At 39.2% G+C, this 21,477-nt stretch overlaps 1 protein-coding gene across 4 annotated transcripts in view; it reads right to left on the reverse strand.

Annotated features, from left to right (window-relative positions):
- The window catches only part of prdm11 (PR domain containing 11), a 159,628-nt gene that overhangs the window by 113,120 nt on the left and 25,031 nt on the right, over nucleotides 1-21,477 (reverse strand). For all 4 annotated transcript variants that reach the window (XM_078548857.1, XM_078548854.1, XM_078548855.1 and 1 more), the window contains exons 5-6: nucleotides 18,103-18,170; nucleotides 6,627-6,814 (exon numbers count right to left, since the gene is read on the reverse strand). In XM_078548857.1, the coding sequence (XP_078404983.1) occupies nucleotides 6,627-6,814; nucleotides 18,103-18,170 (256 nt within the window). The remainder of the gene's footprint in view (nucleotides 1-6,626; nucleotides 6,815-18,102; nucleotides 18,171-21,477) is intronic.

Consider the following 21,477-nt stretch of genomic DNA (forward strand, 5'->3'; position numbering starts at 1 on the left):
GCAGGCTGTAACAAGTGGAGTGCCACAAGGATTAGTGCTGCAGCCTTAGCTATTTACAATCTATATTAATTACTTAATCAAAGAGACATGTATCTAGGTTTGCTGAGGATACAAAGGTAGGGGGGAATACAAGCTGTGAAGAATACACAAAGAGTCTGCAAAGAGATATAGACAGATTAAGTGAGTGGGCAACAACATGGCAGATGGAGTATACTGTGGGTAAGTGTAAGGTTATTCACTTGGGTAGTTAGAATAGAAAGTAGATTATTAAAAGGCGTGAAACTTGTAAATTTTAATTTTCAGAGGTACTTGGCTGTACTCATACAAGGAACACAAAGTTAGCATGCAAGTACAGAAAACAATTAGAAAGGTAAATGGCATTTGTCCTTTTATTACAAGGGGATAGGAATGCAAGAATAAAGAAGTCTTGCTACAATGGTAGGCTTTGATGAGACCATGCCTGGACTAATGTTCAGTTTTGGTCTTCACACTTAGGGAGGGATATACTTACACTGGAGGTGATGTAGTGAAGTTGGTTCCTGGGAGGACAGGGTTGTCATAAGATGAGGGACTGAGTAAACTGGGTCTACGTTCTCCGGAGTTTAGAAGAATGAGAGGTGATCTCATTGAAATATACAAAATCTTGAAAATGCTTGACAGGGTAGACACTGAGAAATTGTTTCACCTGGTTAGGGAATTAGAACATGGGGTAACAGTCTCAAGATAAGAGGGTGATAATTTAGGACTGAGATGAGAAATTTCTTCACTCAAATCTTTGAATCTTTAGGATTCTCTACCCTAGGGGATTGTGGATTTTACATCATGGAATATATTTAAGGCTGAGATAACAGATTTTTGGTCTCTTAAGGGATCAAGAGATCTGTGGAGTGGGCAGGTAAGTGGAGTTGAAGCTGAAAATCAGCCATAATTGTATAGTATGGTGGAACAGGCTTAATGGGCTGTATAGCCTACTTCTGCTCCTATTTCTTATGTTCTCATAACAAGTGAAACCTATTACTCCACAGTTCTTCTGGTGGGATTCTATTTATGCATCTATTTAAGGAACACAATATGACAAGTTAAATTAATTATGCTAATAATGTGAAATTTGTAGGGAACAGAATACACAATGATTGGCACACGTAACAAATAGGCTACAGTGTGTTATTAGTGTTCATTGAATGATTTGGGCGACCTTATATGTCATAACAATGAAGCTGAAATTGTTTATCGATCCTACCTAATTAAACTGTCAGAAGTATGTTGTGCACTAGTCATGCATACCTGCTCTTGTAATTTTTCATAACAGATAGTGTTAAAATTCATGGACCAATTTTGTTGTGTTTTTAGCACTTTTTGTTATTGGTAGCAAAGCATGTTAATGTTGCAAATGTGACAAATGAGTGCATGGTCTAGTTGTAATTAAGAGCAGCTGATACTAACTGGGGATACATATATAAGAACCAGTTTCCACCTGTGTGGGGGAGAAACTGTAGAAGAGGAAAGTAGTCTTCACTTATGTTATACTGGGTTTTGTAAATAAATCTATGTTGAAGACAGACTAGTTCCAGCTCCTTCCTTTACCAGATGCCTGCTCGGCAGGTTAACAAAGGGTGTCATGACAAATAGTTAAGTGTGTCGACTACCACAACAAAATTATTTGATTTCAGATAAACGTCATTGTACCACGTGAACTAAACTGCAAGCAATACTGGTGTAATATTTCACTGTAGTTTCAAGGGGAAGTATAAACAACAGATTTTTGTGACAGCAAATCTCGACAGGTTTACAATGTCATCTAATCCCAAAAGTACATCATGGTCTCAAACATGCTTCCCAACGTTACTCATTTTTTAATATAGAATTTTCTTAAAACCTTCATTATTTAAGTTTCTGATGCTTTCTTGTAGGTGTTTTAACACAATCCATAAATCCTGTTAGTTCTAACTACCACTGAGTATTTCTGGGTGTCTTAATGTTACATGACACAATGAAAATATTTTTGCACAAAAGTAATGTATTTCGCTATATAAAGTCATGAAAGTCTAAAATCACTCATTTTTCAAGACCATACTGTTGCGCACTGTGTGCTTTTAAAAATAATAAAATTGACAATACATGCATCAAACGACAAAAGGGAATGCACTTATAATACAAAACTGAAAACAGTGAACCATTTTGGTGATATACATGAGACAAGCATGACAAGTGGAAATGATTATCAAGTTGAATCTGTACATAGCATGCAGTGCAGAAGCAAGTGTTCAAGGTTTACAATAAAATAATGGAGCATTTACTGCAACCACAGGAATCTAGACTTAAAATAAATGATAAAGCCATAAGAATTAAACAGTGATTCATAAAAACTGCAAGCCATGGAAAACCTTTTAGAAAAAATGTGCTCATACTTATTTTCACCCAAATAAAAAACTACTTATTATTTTACAAGAGGTCCGATAAGACAGGATCTAATTTCACGTCAAATAAATAGAATTTCCTTCAATTTATAACTTAGCAACCAAAACACTTAAAAATTTAAGTTACACAACGTTAAACACAATAAATATTCTCTGTGCACTTAAGGTCAGTATCTTACTTCTTCTGCGTTGTCTATATTATGCAGACAATTGATGTAACATTCTGTTACACGTACAATGGACAACGCCAAAGTTTTGCATGTAAGATATGATTTAGTTAGTTTCTTTTTAAATTAATTTTAAAAAAGAGCTGAGATAAATATTTAAAGGCTGAATCCACCTTTATGGTATTACATTTCATTTGCAGCTTTCAAAATGCATATGTTCCTCCATTATTAAACGAAGTATTAGGAAATTTCTTAATGCACAGTATTCTCTGAGAAAGGTATTTGCTGCCTCTCTCACCATTGAAATGCACTGAATGGCGTGAAGTCGGTGGTAGATATAAACTAAACATGCCACAGAAAGTTGTCTTGTCATTTCAAGTCTAAGTTATTATCTTAATGACTTGATAAGTGTTAGTTGCCACCAATTAACCTTTCCAGCACTGAAAATTAATTATTAAAACTGTGAAGTCTCTTTCCTTCAATGCCATTTTAAGGATGATAGCTTTGGGTTGTTTAGATGTTTAAAAGTAAGACTGATAGAACTTTACACCAAGGCTGAACACACGAATCCATGTGTATTATTCCCAGGTCAATACTTTTGTTGTTGCTAATTCCAACAGGATAAGCAATTGCAATATAAATGAATGTATCATGCAGCTGCCATTTCATAGCTTGCTCCAGCATCACATTCTGCAGTTTTTCCATTCTACATATGTCATTCAACAGTACCCACAGAATAAATAACATGGCTCAATTATGTGGTTGTAATCTCACAATTGGCAGCGTTCACTATCATCACAACAATGAAACCAACAGAAATATCTGGCATCTGCACATGCATTTAAACGTAGGAAACCAGAAGTTGTCGTCAGTGATTTCTTGTTCCTCCACAGGGTGAGTTGTTGAAATCCCCATAGATGGAAATCTTTAGAAATCACTTGATTATGTTATATTGTGAGCTTGCACTTCTTATGCTCTAATCGCACTTATAAAAAACACAAAAAAGCCTTGTTGAATGAGGTGTAACTGGGTTTTTAATGACGTACTAAGTCATAATTATTACCGAACAACCTCTCTGGCCCGGAAAACATAATTTTATATTTATGGAAAGTCAAATTTCTCCATTAAGATAAAAATTCCATATATTTTAATATAATTTTAAAAGTTTATTTATGATATTTCAGGTTCTATCTTAATCCCATATGTATGTTCCAATCTTTATTTCAGCCTGCATAAAAGAATTAAAAAGGGAAGGATAATCAGTACATTTTACTTCCTAGCTTTCTATCTGGGAGAATTTTTCAACGTGATTGGCAGCTTAGCCAGACGGATAATATCACTGTTTCTGGACAGCAGAAGCCCCCTATGGTTGGTGACAGAATCAAATTAACAATGGAAAAGGTGAAATCCATAGAGGTTGCTAGATCTTGTGAGCAGCTTTCTTCGAAGTCAGCAGGGAGCTCCGTCGCTTCACCGCTGATCACAAAATCTGGACCAGTATTGCCGTGATTACCCTGGTACATCAAGATTAATGTGATATGCTATGTTCTTTTCCTATTATAACAAATGAACACGTGTTCAACTTTGATCCAATAGCCACTCTGATCAGTAAGATTGGTGTAATGTAAATGATATACTGCTGCGATAAGAACAGGCAGTTCCTGACACAATATACTAAATGAAATTGTTTAGCAAAAATGCCAAATTACAAGGTTCAGTCACAGATCATCTTAATCTAAATAATGTAGTTTTTGCTGGAAAATTTATGAGACTTATTTAATTCCCAAACTATTCAATGGCCCACTTATACATCCTAAATCTGCATAAACTATACAATTAGCAAGTGTAGGTCCAAATTACCCAAAGGGCTCTTTTACAATTGGATCTTTTGCCAAGGAGACACGGAGTCTTTTTAAAGGTTTGAGGCAACAATTTCCCTTCATCATTTCTACTTGGAAGTCCCCCCTTAATTACACAGAATTTGTGATTCAGTGGGCTAGGCAGGAGCCCGTTCATCAACTGTCAAGGTTATGAATTTTGTTTAGACCTGCAACCACTAGAAATACAGTTTCAGTTTCCAGTGACCATAGGCCCAACATAAATCTGCCCAGGATTATACACATCATTAATCTCATTCAGAAAGGCCATAAAAATGACTAGCATGGAACTATCACTCTGGTGGAGGGTAAAGTACTCTTCTGTGACTGAACTTAAGGTATGTAATATTGCTTGAGTGGAGATGAAGGAGATCTGTTTACTCTGCATCTGATGCATACTCTTTCCGACCTGCAAGTGGTTGACAATGAGTGAAAAATGTGGAAAAACTGTCCCATTATTTATCTCACTGCATTTTAAAATCCTTTAATAAAAGAAGCTAATAATTAAAATACACTATTTAGTGACTGCACTATTCTATAATAACATTTCTGAATAATCTATGGTTTCAGAGATTTAGTCCCACTCTCTGTGGAATGAATAATAAAAGTACATTTACTAAATTTTGTTGTTACATAGAATAAACAATAGTTGTTACTTAATATAAATCTTGCAGTAAGTTTTCAGTTTAAAATACTTGAAATTGACAAATAACCTTCCAAATAAAAGAATTGTGGATTATTATTCTTTTTGCCATTAAGACTCGATGGGCCGAAGGGCCTTTCTCTGTGCCCCTCTATGACTCTATGACGTGTGGATTGGATGTAACTATTTCATTTGCAGTGAATCGTTTCTGAAACTGGTCATTTTTGCTGCATGCGCAATCCCAAGGACAACAGCCTTTAAATGACCTTCTGTCACACCAAATGTTTCACACCATTTGCAACTGTTTAATATTTGCTCCAATATCCCTTACAAAATCGCTACTATTACTATAAAAATCAATCAAAATTTTAAATTTAATTTTATACCTTTGCATACAAAGCAGCCCCCCTTTATACTGTACAGAATTTGGCTGCCATATACCACTTCTGCAAAGAGCATGAAGCAGTCTTCTGCCAAGCCAAAAACAAACAGAATAAAACCATTAGGCTATCTTACATTTACAGAAAAAATAATGCATAAACTACAGCGCTGTGTGGTCTAAGGAAAATACCCATTACTGAGTTGGGCCTGCATGACCCACTCGCTTTCTGGACATGAATTACAAGCCTTAAATCATTCATCATAGTTTTCAATAAACAGAACCCATTTTATTTCCTTTCATAAACTGCCCTAATTACATCAACAACAGTCATTTTAACAGCATTCTATACCTGAGTAGCACTGTGATATTTTCATCAGTTACTGCAGAAGCCTTCAAATAAAAGCTGTGCCTTTCCCAGCTCACTGTTGCATCAATTTGTACAATAACCATTGTAATGCTTAATAAAAAACAAAAATAAAATATTGGCAGTACCTACAGTCTCCTATCCCCTAGATACATAGCATTGATTTTTTGATGGCATACTTCTGCTAAAAAACAGTACTGTTCAGAAATAACAGTTTCAATAGTCAGTGATCAATACAAAGTTTATTCTCAGGGGGCAACTCAGTAGCATAGTGACATACATGAATCAGGCAACATAACACAACAAGGAATATTGTAATTACCTCATTTTGGATTGAGCCCAGAGCCTGTGTTAAGGTTTTACCAAAGGGCATCCGTGAGGCTTTGAAAGAATCACCATTTCCATTGCATTAAGTTTTATACATTTAAAATGTATGCAATTGATATTCTATGAATAAAAGTTTAAGATACTTCACTGAATACCCACATAATCTGGCACCGATGCCTAACATTACTAGATCATATTGAACTTTAATATGCTGCAAGAACCAATATCACAATGGTTCTGGGATAGGTCACTTTCAGTATGTAGAAAAAGGATCACAGCAAAAACATTTTTAAACCAATTTTGAATTATGATTCCTATTATTTCTATCCACCAAAACCAGAAATCAATAGTAGTAAAAATGACATAATGTAACAGTGCTAATCCACCAAAATGGTGAACCCCACTATTAATTCCAACTGATTCTTATTTTTATTGCATAAAGCACTTACCAGTTAGGAGACTTCTGTCAACAGTGTCCTGTGTAGTTGCATGCAGACGTTTCATGTAATCATCACTGTACCAAATTCTCAGCCTCTCTCCGGGGCGAATGTCCCTACACACTCGGAAATATATCTTCTCATTGTGCTGGAATGCCATGAGGTTCTGTTCATTTTCTTCTCTTGATATAACTACATACCTACAACAGAACAATAAATTTAAAAAGTGCAATTAGTGCTAATTAAATATACATTCTCATCATAAATATGATTGATGTCTGAGCTCTGCATTCTTGAAAAATTGGGTAGAATTTCAATCCCAATTCAAGGCATTTTTAAATTTGGTTTTCTTTTGGCTGTGAGGTTTGCTCACTTCAGCCTGAATGAGGAGGGTATTTCATTGTGAAATAAAATATGCATTTACTGATGGATGAATTGAGCAGCAGTATTAGCTATGCTTATGGAATTATCTAGACTTGTACCAATAAATTACATTTACAAGAAGTTGCAAAATTAAGGAAGATTATCTTTTTAAAATTAAATCTAAAACATTATCATTTTAAAAGGAGACCAAATCTTTTGCATTCTTCAATCCTGGTTCATAACTTATGATATGGGATGTACAATAAATGCTGGCCTAGCCAGCGACTCCCACATCCCATGAATGAATAAAAGAAAACAATCACATCATTTTGTTCCTGGCAATGATCTAGAAAAGAAACTTGCATTGCTAGGTTTCAGGTTGAAATTCTCTTTTCTCTCCCCTCTTGTTACCAATATAAAGTTTGTAAGATTGTTATGTTTTGTGACTGTCTCTTTAGTTTAGAGTAAAATGGAGAAATGAAGGGAGTCATGTGACACAGGATTTAGGAGCAGGAGTAGGCCTTTCAGCCTTCTCCACCATTCAATAAGATCTGTTCTGAATTCTGCCCGACAACAAGTTTGGGTGGCTTGGTTATTAAAGGGGGGCCAACGTTGTCTTACTGGGAAGAAGATGAGAGATATTTACACCAGTAGACATGGCCGGCTAGGAGTCTCTCCAACTCTTACCGCCAGCCATTGGTGTATGTTGGAAGGATTTACCGGTTGATACTCAACCTGTTTGGCTGCGTTTTGAATGCACCTTCCTTGATTATAAAGTCCTGGAGTGGGACTTGAACCTGGAACTTCTGGCTCAGAGTCAGGGACACTACCCACTGCACCACAAAACCACCCTTGCAACAGTTTAAAAAAAAGGTTAATTTGAAGGCGATAGCAGAGAAGCTGGAAATAGATTTAAGAGTAGGTGCTAAAAAGGCAGAAATTGTTGAGGTATTCGTTCAACATCTGAACTTTGGGAAGAAAAGGCTAATGCAGATAAAATGCAGGTTGATTTAGCCAGGATTGAGTTGGAAATTAAGCAAGCAGAACTTCAGAAAGAAATAGAAATAAAAAGTCTTGAATTTGAAAGAGAGGAAAAAGAAAGAGAAAGGAAAATGCAAAAACTTGAACTTGAGTTTCAAAGAGAAAGAGAAAAGGAAAAATTAGAAAGGAAAAGCCTTGAATTTCAATAAGAAAAGGAAGCAAGGAAATTTGATCTCAACAAAGAAAGGCTTTGATTATGCAAACAGGGACTTGATAGTGAGTCAGTTTTTGTTTGATTTGGCAAAGAATATTCGCTTAATGGTTAAATTCAGTGAGGAAGGAGTTCAAATGTATTTGCATAGCTGAAGGAATTGTTACACAGTTACAATGGCCTAGGGAAATTTGGATATTTCTATTATAGAGCGTTTTGGTAGCGAAAGCGTTGGGGGTTTATTCAACCTTTTCAAATGAACAGTCTGCACATTATGATGCGCTTAAGACTGATGTGCTTAATGCGTATGAGTTAGTTCCAGAAGCTTATAAGTAAACATTTAGAAATCTGAGGAAGAGACAGAATCAAACTTTTGTGGAACTTGCTAGAGAAAAGGAAATGGTATTTGATAGATGGTACAGAGTTATGTAGCTTGAGTAAGGTTTTGAAAACCTTAGAGAGGTAATGTTAATGGAAAAATTTGAAAACACTACCCCTTTAGGAATTAGGTAATACCTAGAAGACCATAAAGCTTCTAAGAGAAGAAAAACTGCTGTTATGGCTGATGGTTATGAACTATCCTACAAACACATAGGTAGCAACAAACCTTTGTTTGCAAACCAAACCGCCACAGAAGCTGGAGAGAAAAGAGAAGTGATAATGAACAGAACACTAATTACAATGAGGGGGGAGGTAGAAGAAATGAAAAGGCATAGGCTCCTCAGAGCAGTTAAAAAAGATAGCATGGAGGATAAGTGCGATTTGAGGGGACCAAAATGTTATTTTTGCCATAAGAGAGCTCGTAAAAGCAGATTACTGCAGATTAAAACCCAAAATCACAGCACTTGAGAGCATTCATGCCGTGACTACAGAAAATGTTCCAACAGTAGGTGACACTAGTGACAAATGGTAGCTTCACAGAATTGTTGTGGTGTAAAAGGGGGCCATTCGGCCCATCGTGTCTGCACCGGCTCTCCGAATGAGCATTATGACTCAGTGCCATTATCCTGCCTTTACCCCATAACCCTGCACATTGTTTCTATTTAAATAATTATCTAATGCCCTCTTGAATGCCTCAATTGAACCTGCCTCCAATTCTAGGCAATGCATTCCAGACCCAAACCTTTGTTTTTCACTCGCTGTGTGAAAAAAATTTTTATATCACATTGCATTTGATTCTTTTGCAAATCACTTTAAATCTGTGCCCTCTTGTTCTGGATTCTTTTGCAAGCGGGAATAGTTTCTCCCTATCTACTCTATCCAGCCTCCTCATTATTTTGACCACCTCTATCAAATCTCCTCTTAGCCTTCTCCTCTCCAAGGAGAACAGTCGCAAATTCTCCAATCTATCTTCATAACTGAAGTTTCTCATCCCTGGAACCATTTTTGTAAACCTCTTCTGTGCTCTCTCCAATGCATTCACATCCTTCCTAAAGTGTGGCACCCAGAACTGTTACGCAATAGACATCCAGCTGAGGTCTAACTAGTGTGCTATACAAGTTCAGCATATTTGCCTTGCTCTTCTACTTTATGCCCTTATTAATAAAGCCTAGGATACTGTGTGCTTTATTAACCCCTCTCTCCACTTGTCCTGCCACTTTCAATGACTTATGCACATATACATCCAAGTCCCACTGCTCCTGCACACCCTTTAGAGTTGTACATCTATCTTAATTTATATTGTCTCTCCATGTTCTTCCTACCAAACTGCATCACATCACACTTCTCTGCATTGAGCTTCATCTGCCACCTATCTGCCCACTCCACCAACTGGTCTATGTTCGTATGAAGTTCTACATTTCCAAGGAGCCCTAGCAAAACTGCAGTCAATGGGGATCCGGGGGGAAACTCTCCACTACTTGGAGTCATACCCAGCACACAGGAAGATGATTGTGGTTGTTGGAGGTCAATCATCTCGGTTCCAGGACATCACTGCAGGAGTTCCTCAGGGTACTGTCCTAAGCCTTCCTTCCACCATAAGGTCAGAAGTGGGGATGTTCGTTGATGATTGCACAATGTTCAGTGCCATTCACAGCTCCTCAAATACTGAAGCAGTCCATGACCAAATGCAGCAAGACCTGGGCTGACAAGTGGCAAGTAACATTCGTGCCACACAAGTGTCAGGCAATGACCATCTCCAACAAGAGAGAAACTAACCTTGACATTCAATGGCATTATCATCACTGAATCCCCCACTATTAACATTCTGGGGGTTACCATTGGCCAGAAACTGAACTGGACATGCCACATAAAAAATACTAGCTACAAGAGCAGGTCAGAGGCTAGGAATCCTGCAGCGAGTAACTCACCTCCTGACTCCCCAAAGCATATCCACCATCTACAAGGCACAAGTCAGGAGTTGATGGAATACTCTCCACTTGCCTGAATGAGTGCAGCTCCAACAACGCTCAAGAAGCTTGACACCATCCAGGACAAAGCAGCCCGCTTGATTGGCATCCCTTCTATTCCACAGACATTCACTCCCTCGACCACTGACGAACAGCGGCAGCAGTGCGTACCATCTACAAGATGCACTGCGGAAACTTGCCAAGGCTCCTTAGACAGCACCTTCCAAACCCACGACCACTACCATCTAGAAGGACAAGGGCAGCAGATACATGGGAACACCACCACCTGGAAGTTCCCCTCCAAGTCACTCACCATCCTGACTTGGAAATATATTGCTGTTCCTTCGCTGTCGCTGGGTCAAAATACTGGAACTCCCTCCCTAACAGCACTGTGGGCGTACCTATAACACAGGGGCTGCAGCAAGTCAAGAAGGCAGCTCACCACCACCTTCTCAAGGACAATTAGGTATGGGCAATAAATGCTGGCCCAGCCAGCGACACCCACATCCCATAAATGAATTTTTAAAAACCTTGCTCCTCACAGTTTACAATGCTCCCAAGTTTTGTGTCACCCACAAACTTTGAAATTATCCACTGCACACCAAAATCTCGTTCATTAATAAATATCAGGAAAAGCAAGGGTCCCAATACTACCCCTAGGGAACTCCACTACAAACTTTCCTCTAGCCTCAAAAAATATCCATGAATCGCTGTTTCCTTTACTCAGCCAATTTTGTATCCATGTTTTTACTGATATATTTACTATTGGTAAAAATCAAAACAGAGGATTATAAGGATTTTGTATTCATGGGTGAGGTCTCCACATCTTTGTCCGGTGAAGCAAGCAAACAATAGTCTAAGAGATAAGGGGTCAGCTCAATCGCTGATGGTGGTAGATGATGGAAAGCTCCCCATACAAGGTATGCTATCTAGGAATATATTGGTTAAGGGTATGAATGGATGTTGTTGAACCAGTGTGTGGCAGAAAGTTATTTTAAAATGTGGTTTATTTTCTGGCATTCTAACTGCGGGAATGGTGTTAAAGAAGTTGCCTATGAATGGTATTAATTTCATACTAGGGAATGACCTCGCTGGAAATAAAGTCCTGCTGTGTGTCCAGTGATGTCAGACAATTCCAGTTGATTGGTAAAAGTTGAAAATGTATGAAATACATTGTGACGTACAGAAATCCATGACTATCTGCACTCATACTGTGAAAATTAGTTTCAACCAAAGATATGTCCAAAAAGCCAAAAATTTAGACTTCTGAGATTAAAAAGACACTGAAACCTCAGGCATATTAATTCTATCAGAAGCCAGATGGTGAAGTAGGAAACCATATGCTAATAATTTTCGTTAATACGAGATTTATTTACAGAATGCAACATTACAAATATCTACCTCCTCCCTAACCAACACCCAGTGTCCCCAAAGTTTCTCTTTATACATGCTTAAGACACTTGTCAATCACCTGTGTATCCTTAGCCTTAACAATACAATTAAAATGTTAACAAGTCTGTCAAGAGCTTAAAAACAGCTGGAAACAAATTGAAACTATCTGAATTAAGCCTGCAGGCACACCCTAAGCCATAGGTGTCAAAGCAAAATACAGCAATAGCGCTCTAGGCTGATGGAGAAAAACAGGAAGCAGTGCTTTAAAACAAAATGACTTGGCCGTAACTAATACTGATACAGTGGAACTATGAAGAAGAATTTGAGTTCTGGAATCTAAATTAAAACTTCAGAATGATAAAACTGTTACTCATTTGAGAGAAGATTTGAGGAAAGCTCGTGCTGAGTGAAGAAAATGATTTAAAATAATTTATGAGCTGGCTGGAAGAGTATCGGGATTCTTCTATAAATTAAAAATAAATTAATTAATACACAACAAATATGGCAGGGCAGGTGATGTGTTGCGACTGCAGAATGTGGGATTTCTTGGACACCTGGGTGATTCTTGGGCGCCTGGGTGATCCAAAGCAAATATATCTGCAACAAGTGTTTGCAGCTTGGGGAGCTTCAGCTCAGAGTCAGCTGGGCTACAGGCACTACGATGCATCAGGGAGGGGGAAAGTTACCTGGATCAGTGGTCAGGGACAGGAGGGTATAACTATGAGTGAGGCAGGTATGGGAACCCAGAAGGTAAGTGGAGGAGCATCAGTCTTTGCAATTGTCCAACAGGTTCAATGTTCTTGAAGCCTGTATGGATGAAAGCGAGGGTGCAGGGAAGATGAGCAAACTGACTATGGTCCCATGGTGTTGGGAGCCATTCCAGCAGGGAGAGTTATGTAGTGGTAGTCAGGTGGATAGGCACAGTTCTCTGCAGCCAAGAGCAGGAGTCCAGACGGCTGTGTTGTCTGCCTGGTGTCAGTGTTTGGAACATCTGCTCTGGACTGCAGAGAAACTTGCAGTGGGAGGGGGAGGATCCAGTGGCCATGGTTCATGTAGATACCAGAACTTGGAAAGAGTTTCTGCTGAGGGAGTATGAACAGCTAGGGACTAAATTAAAAAGCAGAACCTCAGAAAGGTAATAATCTCTGGATTACCACCTGAGCCATGACTTAACTGGCGTAGGATAAATCAGATTAGAAAGTTAAATTCGTGGCTCAAAGATTGGTGTGGGAGAAATGTGCTTCGATTCATGGCGCACTGGCACCAGTAGTGGGGAAAGTGGGAGCTGTACCGTTGGGATGGTCTTTTACCTGAAGTATGCTGGGATGAGTGTAAATAGGGCTGTAGAGAGGGCTTTAAACTAAATAATGAGGCAAGGAATCAAGTTTGGGAAGATGTGATAAATTAAATAGAGAAGATAAGGCAAGGTAGGAATAAGGGAAACAATGATCAAGAAGGGGCAGAGTGTACAAACCTAAGAGTGCACCAGCAGATAAGGCTAGAGGTCACAAAGATAGTAAAACAGGCAGAACTAAAGGCCCTGTATCTGAACACACATAGCATTCATAACAAAACAGATGAACTAATAGCACAAATAGAAATAAATATGTATGATCTGGTAACCATTGCAGAGACATGGATGCAGGATGACAAAGACTGGGACCTGAATATTCAAGGGTACAAGTCATTTAGGAAGGACAGGAAGCTAGGACAAGTTGGAGGGGTGCTCTGTTAATTAAGGATAACATTGGTACAATAGAGATGATCTTAGTTCTAGAAATCAAGATGTAGAATCAGTTTGAGTAGAGATGAGAAATAGTAAAGGTAAGGGGTGACTTGTGGAGTGGTTTATAGGCCCAATAGTAACCACACTGTAGGATGGGGTATACAGGAAGAAATAATGAGGCTTGTGAGAAAGGTACAGCAATAATCATGGGTGATATTAATCTACATATAGATTGGACAAATCAGGCTGGCAAAGGGAGCCTGGATGATGAGTTCACAGAGTGGTTTTGGGATAGTTTCTTAGTGCAGCATGTTTTAACACCAAGCAGAGAGCAGGCTGTACTAAATTTGGCAACGTGCAATGAGTCAGGGTTAATTAATGACCTTATAGTGAGGTAGCAGTGATAATAAGATTGAATTTCACATTCAGTTTGAGGGAAAGCAGAGTGGATCTAAGACCAGTGTTTTAAACTTAAATAATGGCAATGATGAAGGCATGAAGGCAGAGCAGAGCTGGCTAAAGTGAATTGGGAAATTAGGTTAAGGGATGGGTCAGTAGAGATGCAGTAGCTGACATTTAAGGAGATATTTCAGAACACTCAGAAACGACACATTTCAATAAGAAAGAAAGACTCTGAGGGAAGGAAATACCATCTGTGGCAAACTAAAGGAGTTAAAGGTAGTATCAAATTGTAAGAAAAAGCATATAATTCTGCAAAGATGAGTGACAGCTCAGAAGATTGGACAGAATATAAATAACAGCAAAGAATGACTAAAAGATTAATAAGGAGGGAGAAATTAGAGTACAAGAGAAAGATAGCTAGAAATATAAAAACAGCTGGTAAGAGTTTCTACACTTATTTAAAAAGGAAAGGAGTAAGTAAAGTGAGCGTTGGTCTATACAGAGTGAGAATGGGAATTAGTAATGGAAAATAAGGAAATTGCAGATGAAATGAACAGATATTTTGCATCTATCTTCACTGTAGAAGGTACAAATAGCATCCCAGAAATAATGGTGAATCAGGAGGTGAAAGGAGGTAGGAACTTAAAACAATTACAGGGAAAGGGTAGTAAAAAAAAATTAGAACTAAAAGCTGACAAGTCCCCAGGTCCTGATGGACTTCATCCTAGGGTCTTAAAAGAAGTGGCTGCTGTGAAAGTAGATGCATTGTTTTAATTTTTCAAAATTCCTTAGATTCTGGAAAGGTTCCATCAGATTGGAAAATAGCAAATGTGACTCATCTATTCAAGAAAGGAGGGAGACAGAAAGCAGGAAACTACAGGTCAGTTAGCTTGACATCTGTTGTAGGGAAATTGTAGGGCATTTAGAAAATCTTGATGCAATCAGGCAGAGTCAACATGGTTTTGTGAAAGGGAAATCATGTTTGACTAATTATTGGAGTTCTCTGAGGATGTAACAGGCAACCTGAATAAAGGGGAGCCTGTTGATGTGCTGTACTTAGATTTCCAGAAGGCATTTGACAAGGTGCCACATCAAAGTATACTATGCAAAATAAGAGCTCATGGTGTAGGGAGTAACATTTTAGGATGGATAGAGGATTGGTTAGCTAACAGGAAACAGGGAGTAAGCATAAATAGGTCATTTTCGGGTTGGCAAGACGTAATGAGTGGAGTGCCACAGGGATCAGCGCTGGGGCCTCAACTATTTACAACTTCTCTCAATGATTTGGATGAAGGGACCGAATGTATGGTTGACAAATTTGCTGATGACACAAAGATAGGTAGGAAAGTAAGTTGTGACGAGGACATAAGGAGTCTGCAAAGGGACAGAGTTAGGTTACGTGAGTGCGCAAAAATTTAGCAGATGGAGTATAATGTGGGAAAATGTGAACTTGTCCATTTGGAAGGAAGAATAGAAAAGAAGCATATTATTTAAATGGAGAGAGAATGCAGAATTCTGAGGCACAGAGGGATCTGGGGGTCCTGGTACATGAATCAGGAAAAGCTAGTATGCATGTACAGTAAGTAATTAGGAAGGCAAATGGAATGTTGTCGTTTATTGCAATGGGAATGGAATGTAAAAGTAAGGATGTCTTGCTACAGTTGTACGGAACAATGGTGAGACCACATCTAGAGTACTGTGTACAGTTTTGTTCTCCTTATTTAAGAAAGGGTACAAGTGCATTACAAGCAGTTCGGAGAAGGTTCACATAATAAATGGGATGGGGGGGATTATCTTACCAGAAAAGGTCGGGCATGCTGAGTCTGTATCCATTGGAGTTTAGAAGATTAAGAGGTGATCTTATTGAAACATATAGGATCCTGATGGGACTTGACAGGGTTGATGCTGAAAAGGTGTTTCGCCTTGTGGGCAAACAGTTTAAGTGGCCACAGTTTAAAAATAAGGGGTCTCCCATTTAAGACAGAGAAGAAATGTTTTCTCTCTGAGGATCATGAACCTTTGAAACTCTCTTCCATGAGAGCAGTGGAGGCAGGGTCAATGAGTATTTTTAAGAGGTAGATAGATTCTTAACTAACGAGAGAGGTTATTGGGGGTAGGTGGAATGTGGGGTTGAGGTTACAATCAGATCAGCCATTATCCTATTAAATAGTGGAGGAGGCTCGAGGGGCCGAATGGCCTACACCTGCTCCTAATGCATATGTTCGTATGGCTTCTCATCGACATGACCTTATGGAGATTCTTAAAGTAGAGAAGAAGAACTGTTAGCACGCAGTTAAACAGAAGGAGAATGATTCAGTTGTGTGGCTGGCTGAGAATTTCTTTACTGACCTGGACAATAAAACACTTACAACCATGAAAGGAAATGGAGATCTGGAGTTAAGACTTGAGCAAAGTGACTCAAACTGTGTTTAAAAGTGAACACCCTTTGTGAATGTAATGTTTGATTCTAAAGAAGCCACATGAAAAGGGGAGTTGCGACAGAGGATTTTGTCTCGATTTACAGCTTACACCTAATGAAATTCAAAAATCACAGGGATTGTCAACAAGTAACAGCGTGGCTCTTGACAAAGTTACCAAGACTGAGCCAATTGTGCCCTCTTTTAATCAAGGATACCAAAAAATGATACAAACTGTGCAAAGTGAGAAGGGTGATGTTTTGCAACACATAATGGAAGGCGAAGCCACTTAGCAGTAAAGCAAATTCTCATTTATATGAGAAAGTACTTTAAAGACTTATACAAACTGAACTGTAAATCTTAATCGTCACATGCGATTGATGGTAATAGATTAATCTTTGTAAAAGTGTGATGTGGATTGTGTAACGGTGAAACGTGACAACAAGGGAGAGAATATTACATGTATTATATGTAGTAAGTTAGTTGATAAAGTATTTACAATGTTATATTCTGTTAGTGTTATAGAAAAATCATCACCTCAGTGATTATTTTTCATCTTTTTGGGTGACATGTTACAAATATGAAGTTTATAAGATAGTTATGTTTTTGGACTGTCTCTTTAACTTAGGGTAAATGGAGGAATGAAGGGGGTCATGTGACCTGTTCTGAATTCTGCCCAACAATAATATTGGGTGGCTTGTTTGTTAAAGTTTAAAGGGGGACCCAGGTTGCCCCACTGGGAAGAAGGTGAAAGATATTCACACGAGTAGACAATGGCAAGAGCAATTGTGTTAATTTGGGTACACTGTTTGTCTCCAGGTCTCACAGGAAGGTGTCAGGAAGGTCAGGTTTTGTAAATGGTTATACTTTAAACTGTCTATATAATTTCAAGATAGAATGGAGGTGGGGGTCTAAAGTATAGATAATTAGCATTTCTACCTCGATACAGCGCCCATGTGATTTACATTGCTGTGGAAATGGGCTTTAGAAGGGAAAGGTCCAGAGGAAGCCACTGTAGAATTGGGTTGCAGGTTTCTTAAGATATCCCTGAAAGTCGCCAACCTGGTCAGCCTGCAAAAATCTGAGAAAGAGAGAGGGCAGAGAGATAGAGCTAGCCAGTCTCTATAGTTCACCACACAGAATACAGGTGGGAGCTCGCACCTGTTTGAAGAGGTCAAGTTGGTGAGTAGTTAAACAAGGCTAGGGCATTTGCCTAGCTTTGGCTAGAGGGAGCAATCTCCAAGGTAACTCTCAGCGGGAAAGTCAGTTCGGGGATTAGGAAATGAAAAAGAAAGCAAGGATTCGGGAGCTGAGAAAAGCTTTGGACTAGCTCCTGGAGAATAAAGTGTTCACTCAAGAGACAGAGTAAATAAAATATAATTGTGGAGGGGGCCATTTTAAAAGTTAAATGGGGGACCCTTTCTGTATTTTAGAGTATAAAATTGCCTACTGAATATTGTTTAGACAATATTGCTTTTAGTTTGGTTATTACAGTGACAGTATTAAAACTTGAAATCTTGTTGTGTGATCGTTCTAGTCAGTCACTGGAAATTCAAATATCTTTTAAAGGTTACCAGTCTCTACAGGGATCATAACACTCTATACTTAATCTCAAAAGTAACAATTTTAACCAGAGTTCCTGGCTTACCTCATCCAATTGGCTTTGGTCTCATCTGTGCCATCAATGGACTTGTACGTGTTATTCTTGCCAAGTATCTGAATTAAGAAAAAAATGACATTTTAAAAAAAAGATTTGATCAATACACAGCTGAGGTTTCAGCTCTTAAAGCCACAGACTGGCAGAGAGCCAATCATTAACAGTTTTAGGCAAATTTCCCCTTGTTCCTTTAAACTGTTTAAAGTATTCTGTAGGAATAAAAAAATATAAGTACAGATGTCAAGAAGTCAATCCTTTATAGTTAATCAAATTAAGAATACATTAAAAAATTAATTATATTAAACAGTTAAGACATAAATATTTTGATATCAATTATCAGGTTCTCCCTAAGGACCAACTGGGAGATTATGGAATGCTATTTGTATAGAAACGTGAATAGGTCACTCAGGCCTCTAGCCCTATTCCGCCCTTCAATTAGATTATAGATCATCTGCACCTTAACTCCATCTAGCTATCTTGTAATAACCTTGTATAACAAAAATGTATCAATCTCAGTTTTGAAATTTTTAATTGATTCCCCCCCCAGCCTCACATCTTTTTGAGAGATTTCCACAACCCTTTGTGTGAAGAAGTGGCATCATGGACTCTTGTTACAAAGATTGAGACCAGCTGCCTCTACTGCTTCCCTCCCATCCCTGAGCTAGCCAGGCCCAACTTCCACTTAAGGATCCCCCTGCTCTAACCCCAAATTAATATCTTTCTCTAGGTTCTCTTCCATCCCCCTTTATGCCCTCTCCAACCAAGCTCATCCCGTCATTGAGACCCACCTCTTGCTCTCTAGACCCTATTCCCAATAAACTGCTGAGCACCCAATATCTCTTCCTGGTTTCTATGCTAGTTGATATTAGTAGTGGTTTTCTCAGCATGGGCCCGGCCCTCCATTCAGTCACCCCTTTCCTCAAAAAATCCCCGTGACCTCTTTATCCTTGTTTATTACCACCCAATCTCCAATCTCTCTTTCCTCTTCATCTTCATGTTTGAACCCCTCAGAGCAGGTTTTCAATCCCGCCACAGTACCAAAACGGTTTTTTACCATCCTTGTTGACTGTGACAAGGGTAAACTATCCCTCCTCAAACTTCTCAGTCTGCAGATCTTTACATGGTTGACTATGAAATTCTGCTCCAAAGCCTCTCTGCTGTCTTCCAACAGGGTGGGACTGCACCTGCCTGGTAGCAGAAGTTGGGCCAGGTGGACTAAGAGAAGTGAGGGTGGCAGTAGAGGCAGCTCGTCTTGATCTTTGTATCAAAAGAGTCCATGATGCCAGAAATCAACACTCTGGGGGGGTTACCATTGACCAGGAACTGAACTGGACTAGCCTTTTAAATATTGTGGCCCCAAGAGCAGGTCAGATGCTCGGAATCCTGCAGTGAGTAACTCACCTCCTGACTCCCAAAGCTTGTCCACCATCTACAAGTCTCAATTCAGGAGTGTAATGGAATACTCTCCACTTGCCTGGATGAGTGCAGCTCCAACAACACTCAAAAACTTGACACTATCCAGGACAAAGCAGCCCACTTGATTGGCACCCCATCCACAAACATTCACTCCCTCCACCACCGATGAACAGTGGCAGCAGTGTGTACTATCTCCAAGATGCACTGCAGGAACTCACCAAGGCTTTTCAGACAACACCTTCCAAACTCATGACTGCTACCATCTAGAAGGACAAGAGCAGCAGACACACGGGAACACGACCACCTGCAAGATCCCGCCCAGGACGCACACCATCCTGACTTGGAAATATATCGTTGTTCCTTCACTGTTGCTGGGTCAAAATCCTGGAACTCCCTCCCTAACAGCACTGTGAGTGTGCCTACACCACATGGACTCAACAGTTCAAGAAAGCAGCTCATCACCACCCTCTCAAGGGGAATTAGGGATGGCCAATAAATGCTGGCCTAGCCAGCGCTGCCCACATCTCATGAATGAATTTTTAAAAAGCACTCCTTCACACAAAGGGTAGAAATCTGGAACATTCCTTTCGCAAAAAGCTGTGAGGCTAGGGAGATCAATTAAAAATTTCAAAACTGAGATTGATAAATTTTTGTTATGCAAGATTATTACAGGTTATGGTACCAAAGCAGCTGGGTGGAGTGAAGATGCAGATGATCTATAATCTAATTGAAAGGTGAAACAGGGCTGGATGATTGAGTGTTAGCATCTTACCTATCCAATCAGGGCCAGAGAATCACTTTCAATTGCTTCTCTTCTCACTCTCACACAGTCACCTCTACTCTAGTGTCCTCTAAAGATAGCTTTAGGCCCCCTCATATTTCTCATCTACATGCTGCTCCTTGGCGACAGCGTCTGAAATCACAGCGTCAGTTTCTACACATATGCTGAAAATACCCAGATCTATCTTATCTTCACCAATCTTGACTCCTCAGCCTGCCACTGTCACTAAACTGTAAAACTGTTGGTCTGATATCCAGTACTGCTTGAGCAAAAATTGCCTCCAGCTAAATATTGGGAAGACAGCAAGATAGAAGCCATTGCCTTCAGTGCCCGTTATTCTATTCTAGAAAGTAAAGCGGTGAAAGATAGAACTGGAGCCCAATGTTTATACACACAGATGCAGATTACAAACATGCACCTCCAAAACCAACAACCACTGCTCCTATATATATTAGCTCGTGTAAATTCCCAGTATTGAATACAATTAAATATTAAGTTACTATACAATTGTGAGATAATGCACTTGGGGGATGGGGGGAGCACAGACAAGCAAGGGAATACACAATAAATAGTATTCTGAGAAGTCTAGAGGAACAAAGGGACATGGAGTTTATGTCTATAGATCCCAGAAGGTAATAAGACAGGTAGATAAGATGGTCAAAAGGGCATAAAGGAAACCTGTCTTTATTGGCCAAGGCATTGAGTGTAAGAGCAGATAGCTTATGGTAGAATTGTATAAAACTATGAACTAACCACAGCTGGGGTACTACACACAGTTCTGGTCACTGCATTACAGGAAGGATGCAATCATACCAGAGATGGTTCAGAAAAGGTTGATGAGAATGTTCTCTGGAATGGAGAATTTTAGCCACAAAGAAAGGTTGTGGTTGTTATCTTTGTGACAGGGGAGGCTGAGGGGTGATTTAATTGAGGTGTATAAAATGATGAGGGCTTTAGACAGAGTGGATGGGAAGGACATATTTCTATTGGTAAAGAGGTCAATAACCAGGGGCATAGGTTTAAAGTAATTGGTAGAAGGATTACAACGGAGTTGAAGAGTAATTTTTTCACTCAAGGATGTGAGTATCTAGAAAAACACTTGGATATGCACGAGGTGCCAGAACCTGCTGGGGTACCGATCAAGAGCTGGAAGCAGGATTGGACTGGAT

Source organism: Cetorhinus maximus, chromosome 9 (assembly GCF_964194155.1).
Source record: "Cetorhinus maximus chromosome 9, sCetMax3.hap1.1, whole genome shotgun sequence".
NCBI classification, from domain to species: domain Eukaryota; kingdom Metazoa; phylum Chordata; class Chondrichthyes; order Lamniformes; family Cetorhinidae; genus Cetorhinus; species Cetorhinus maximus.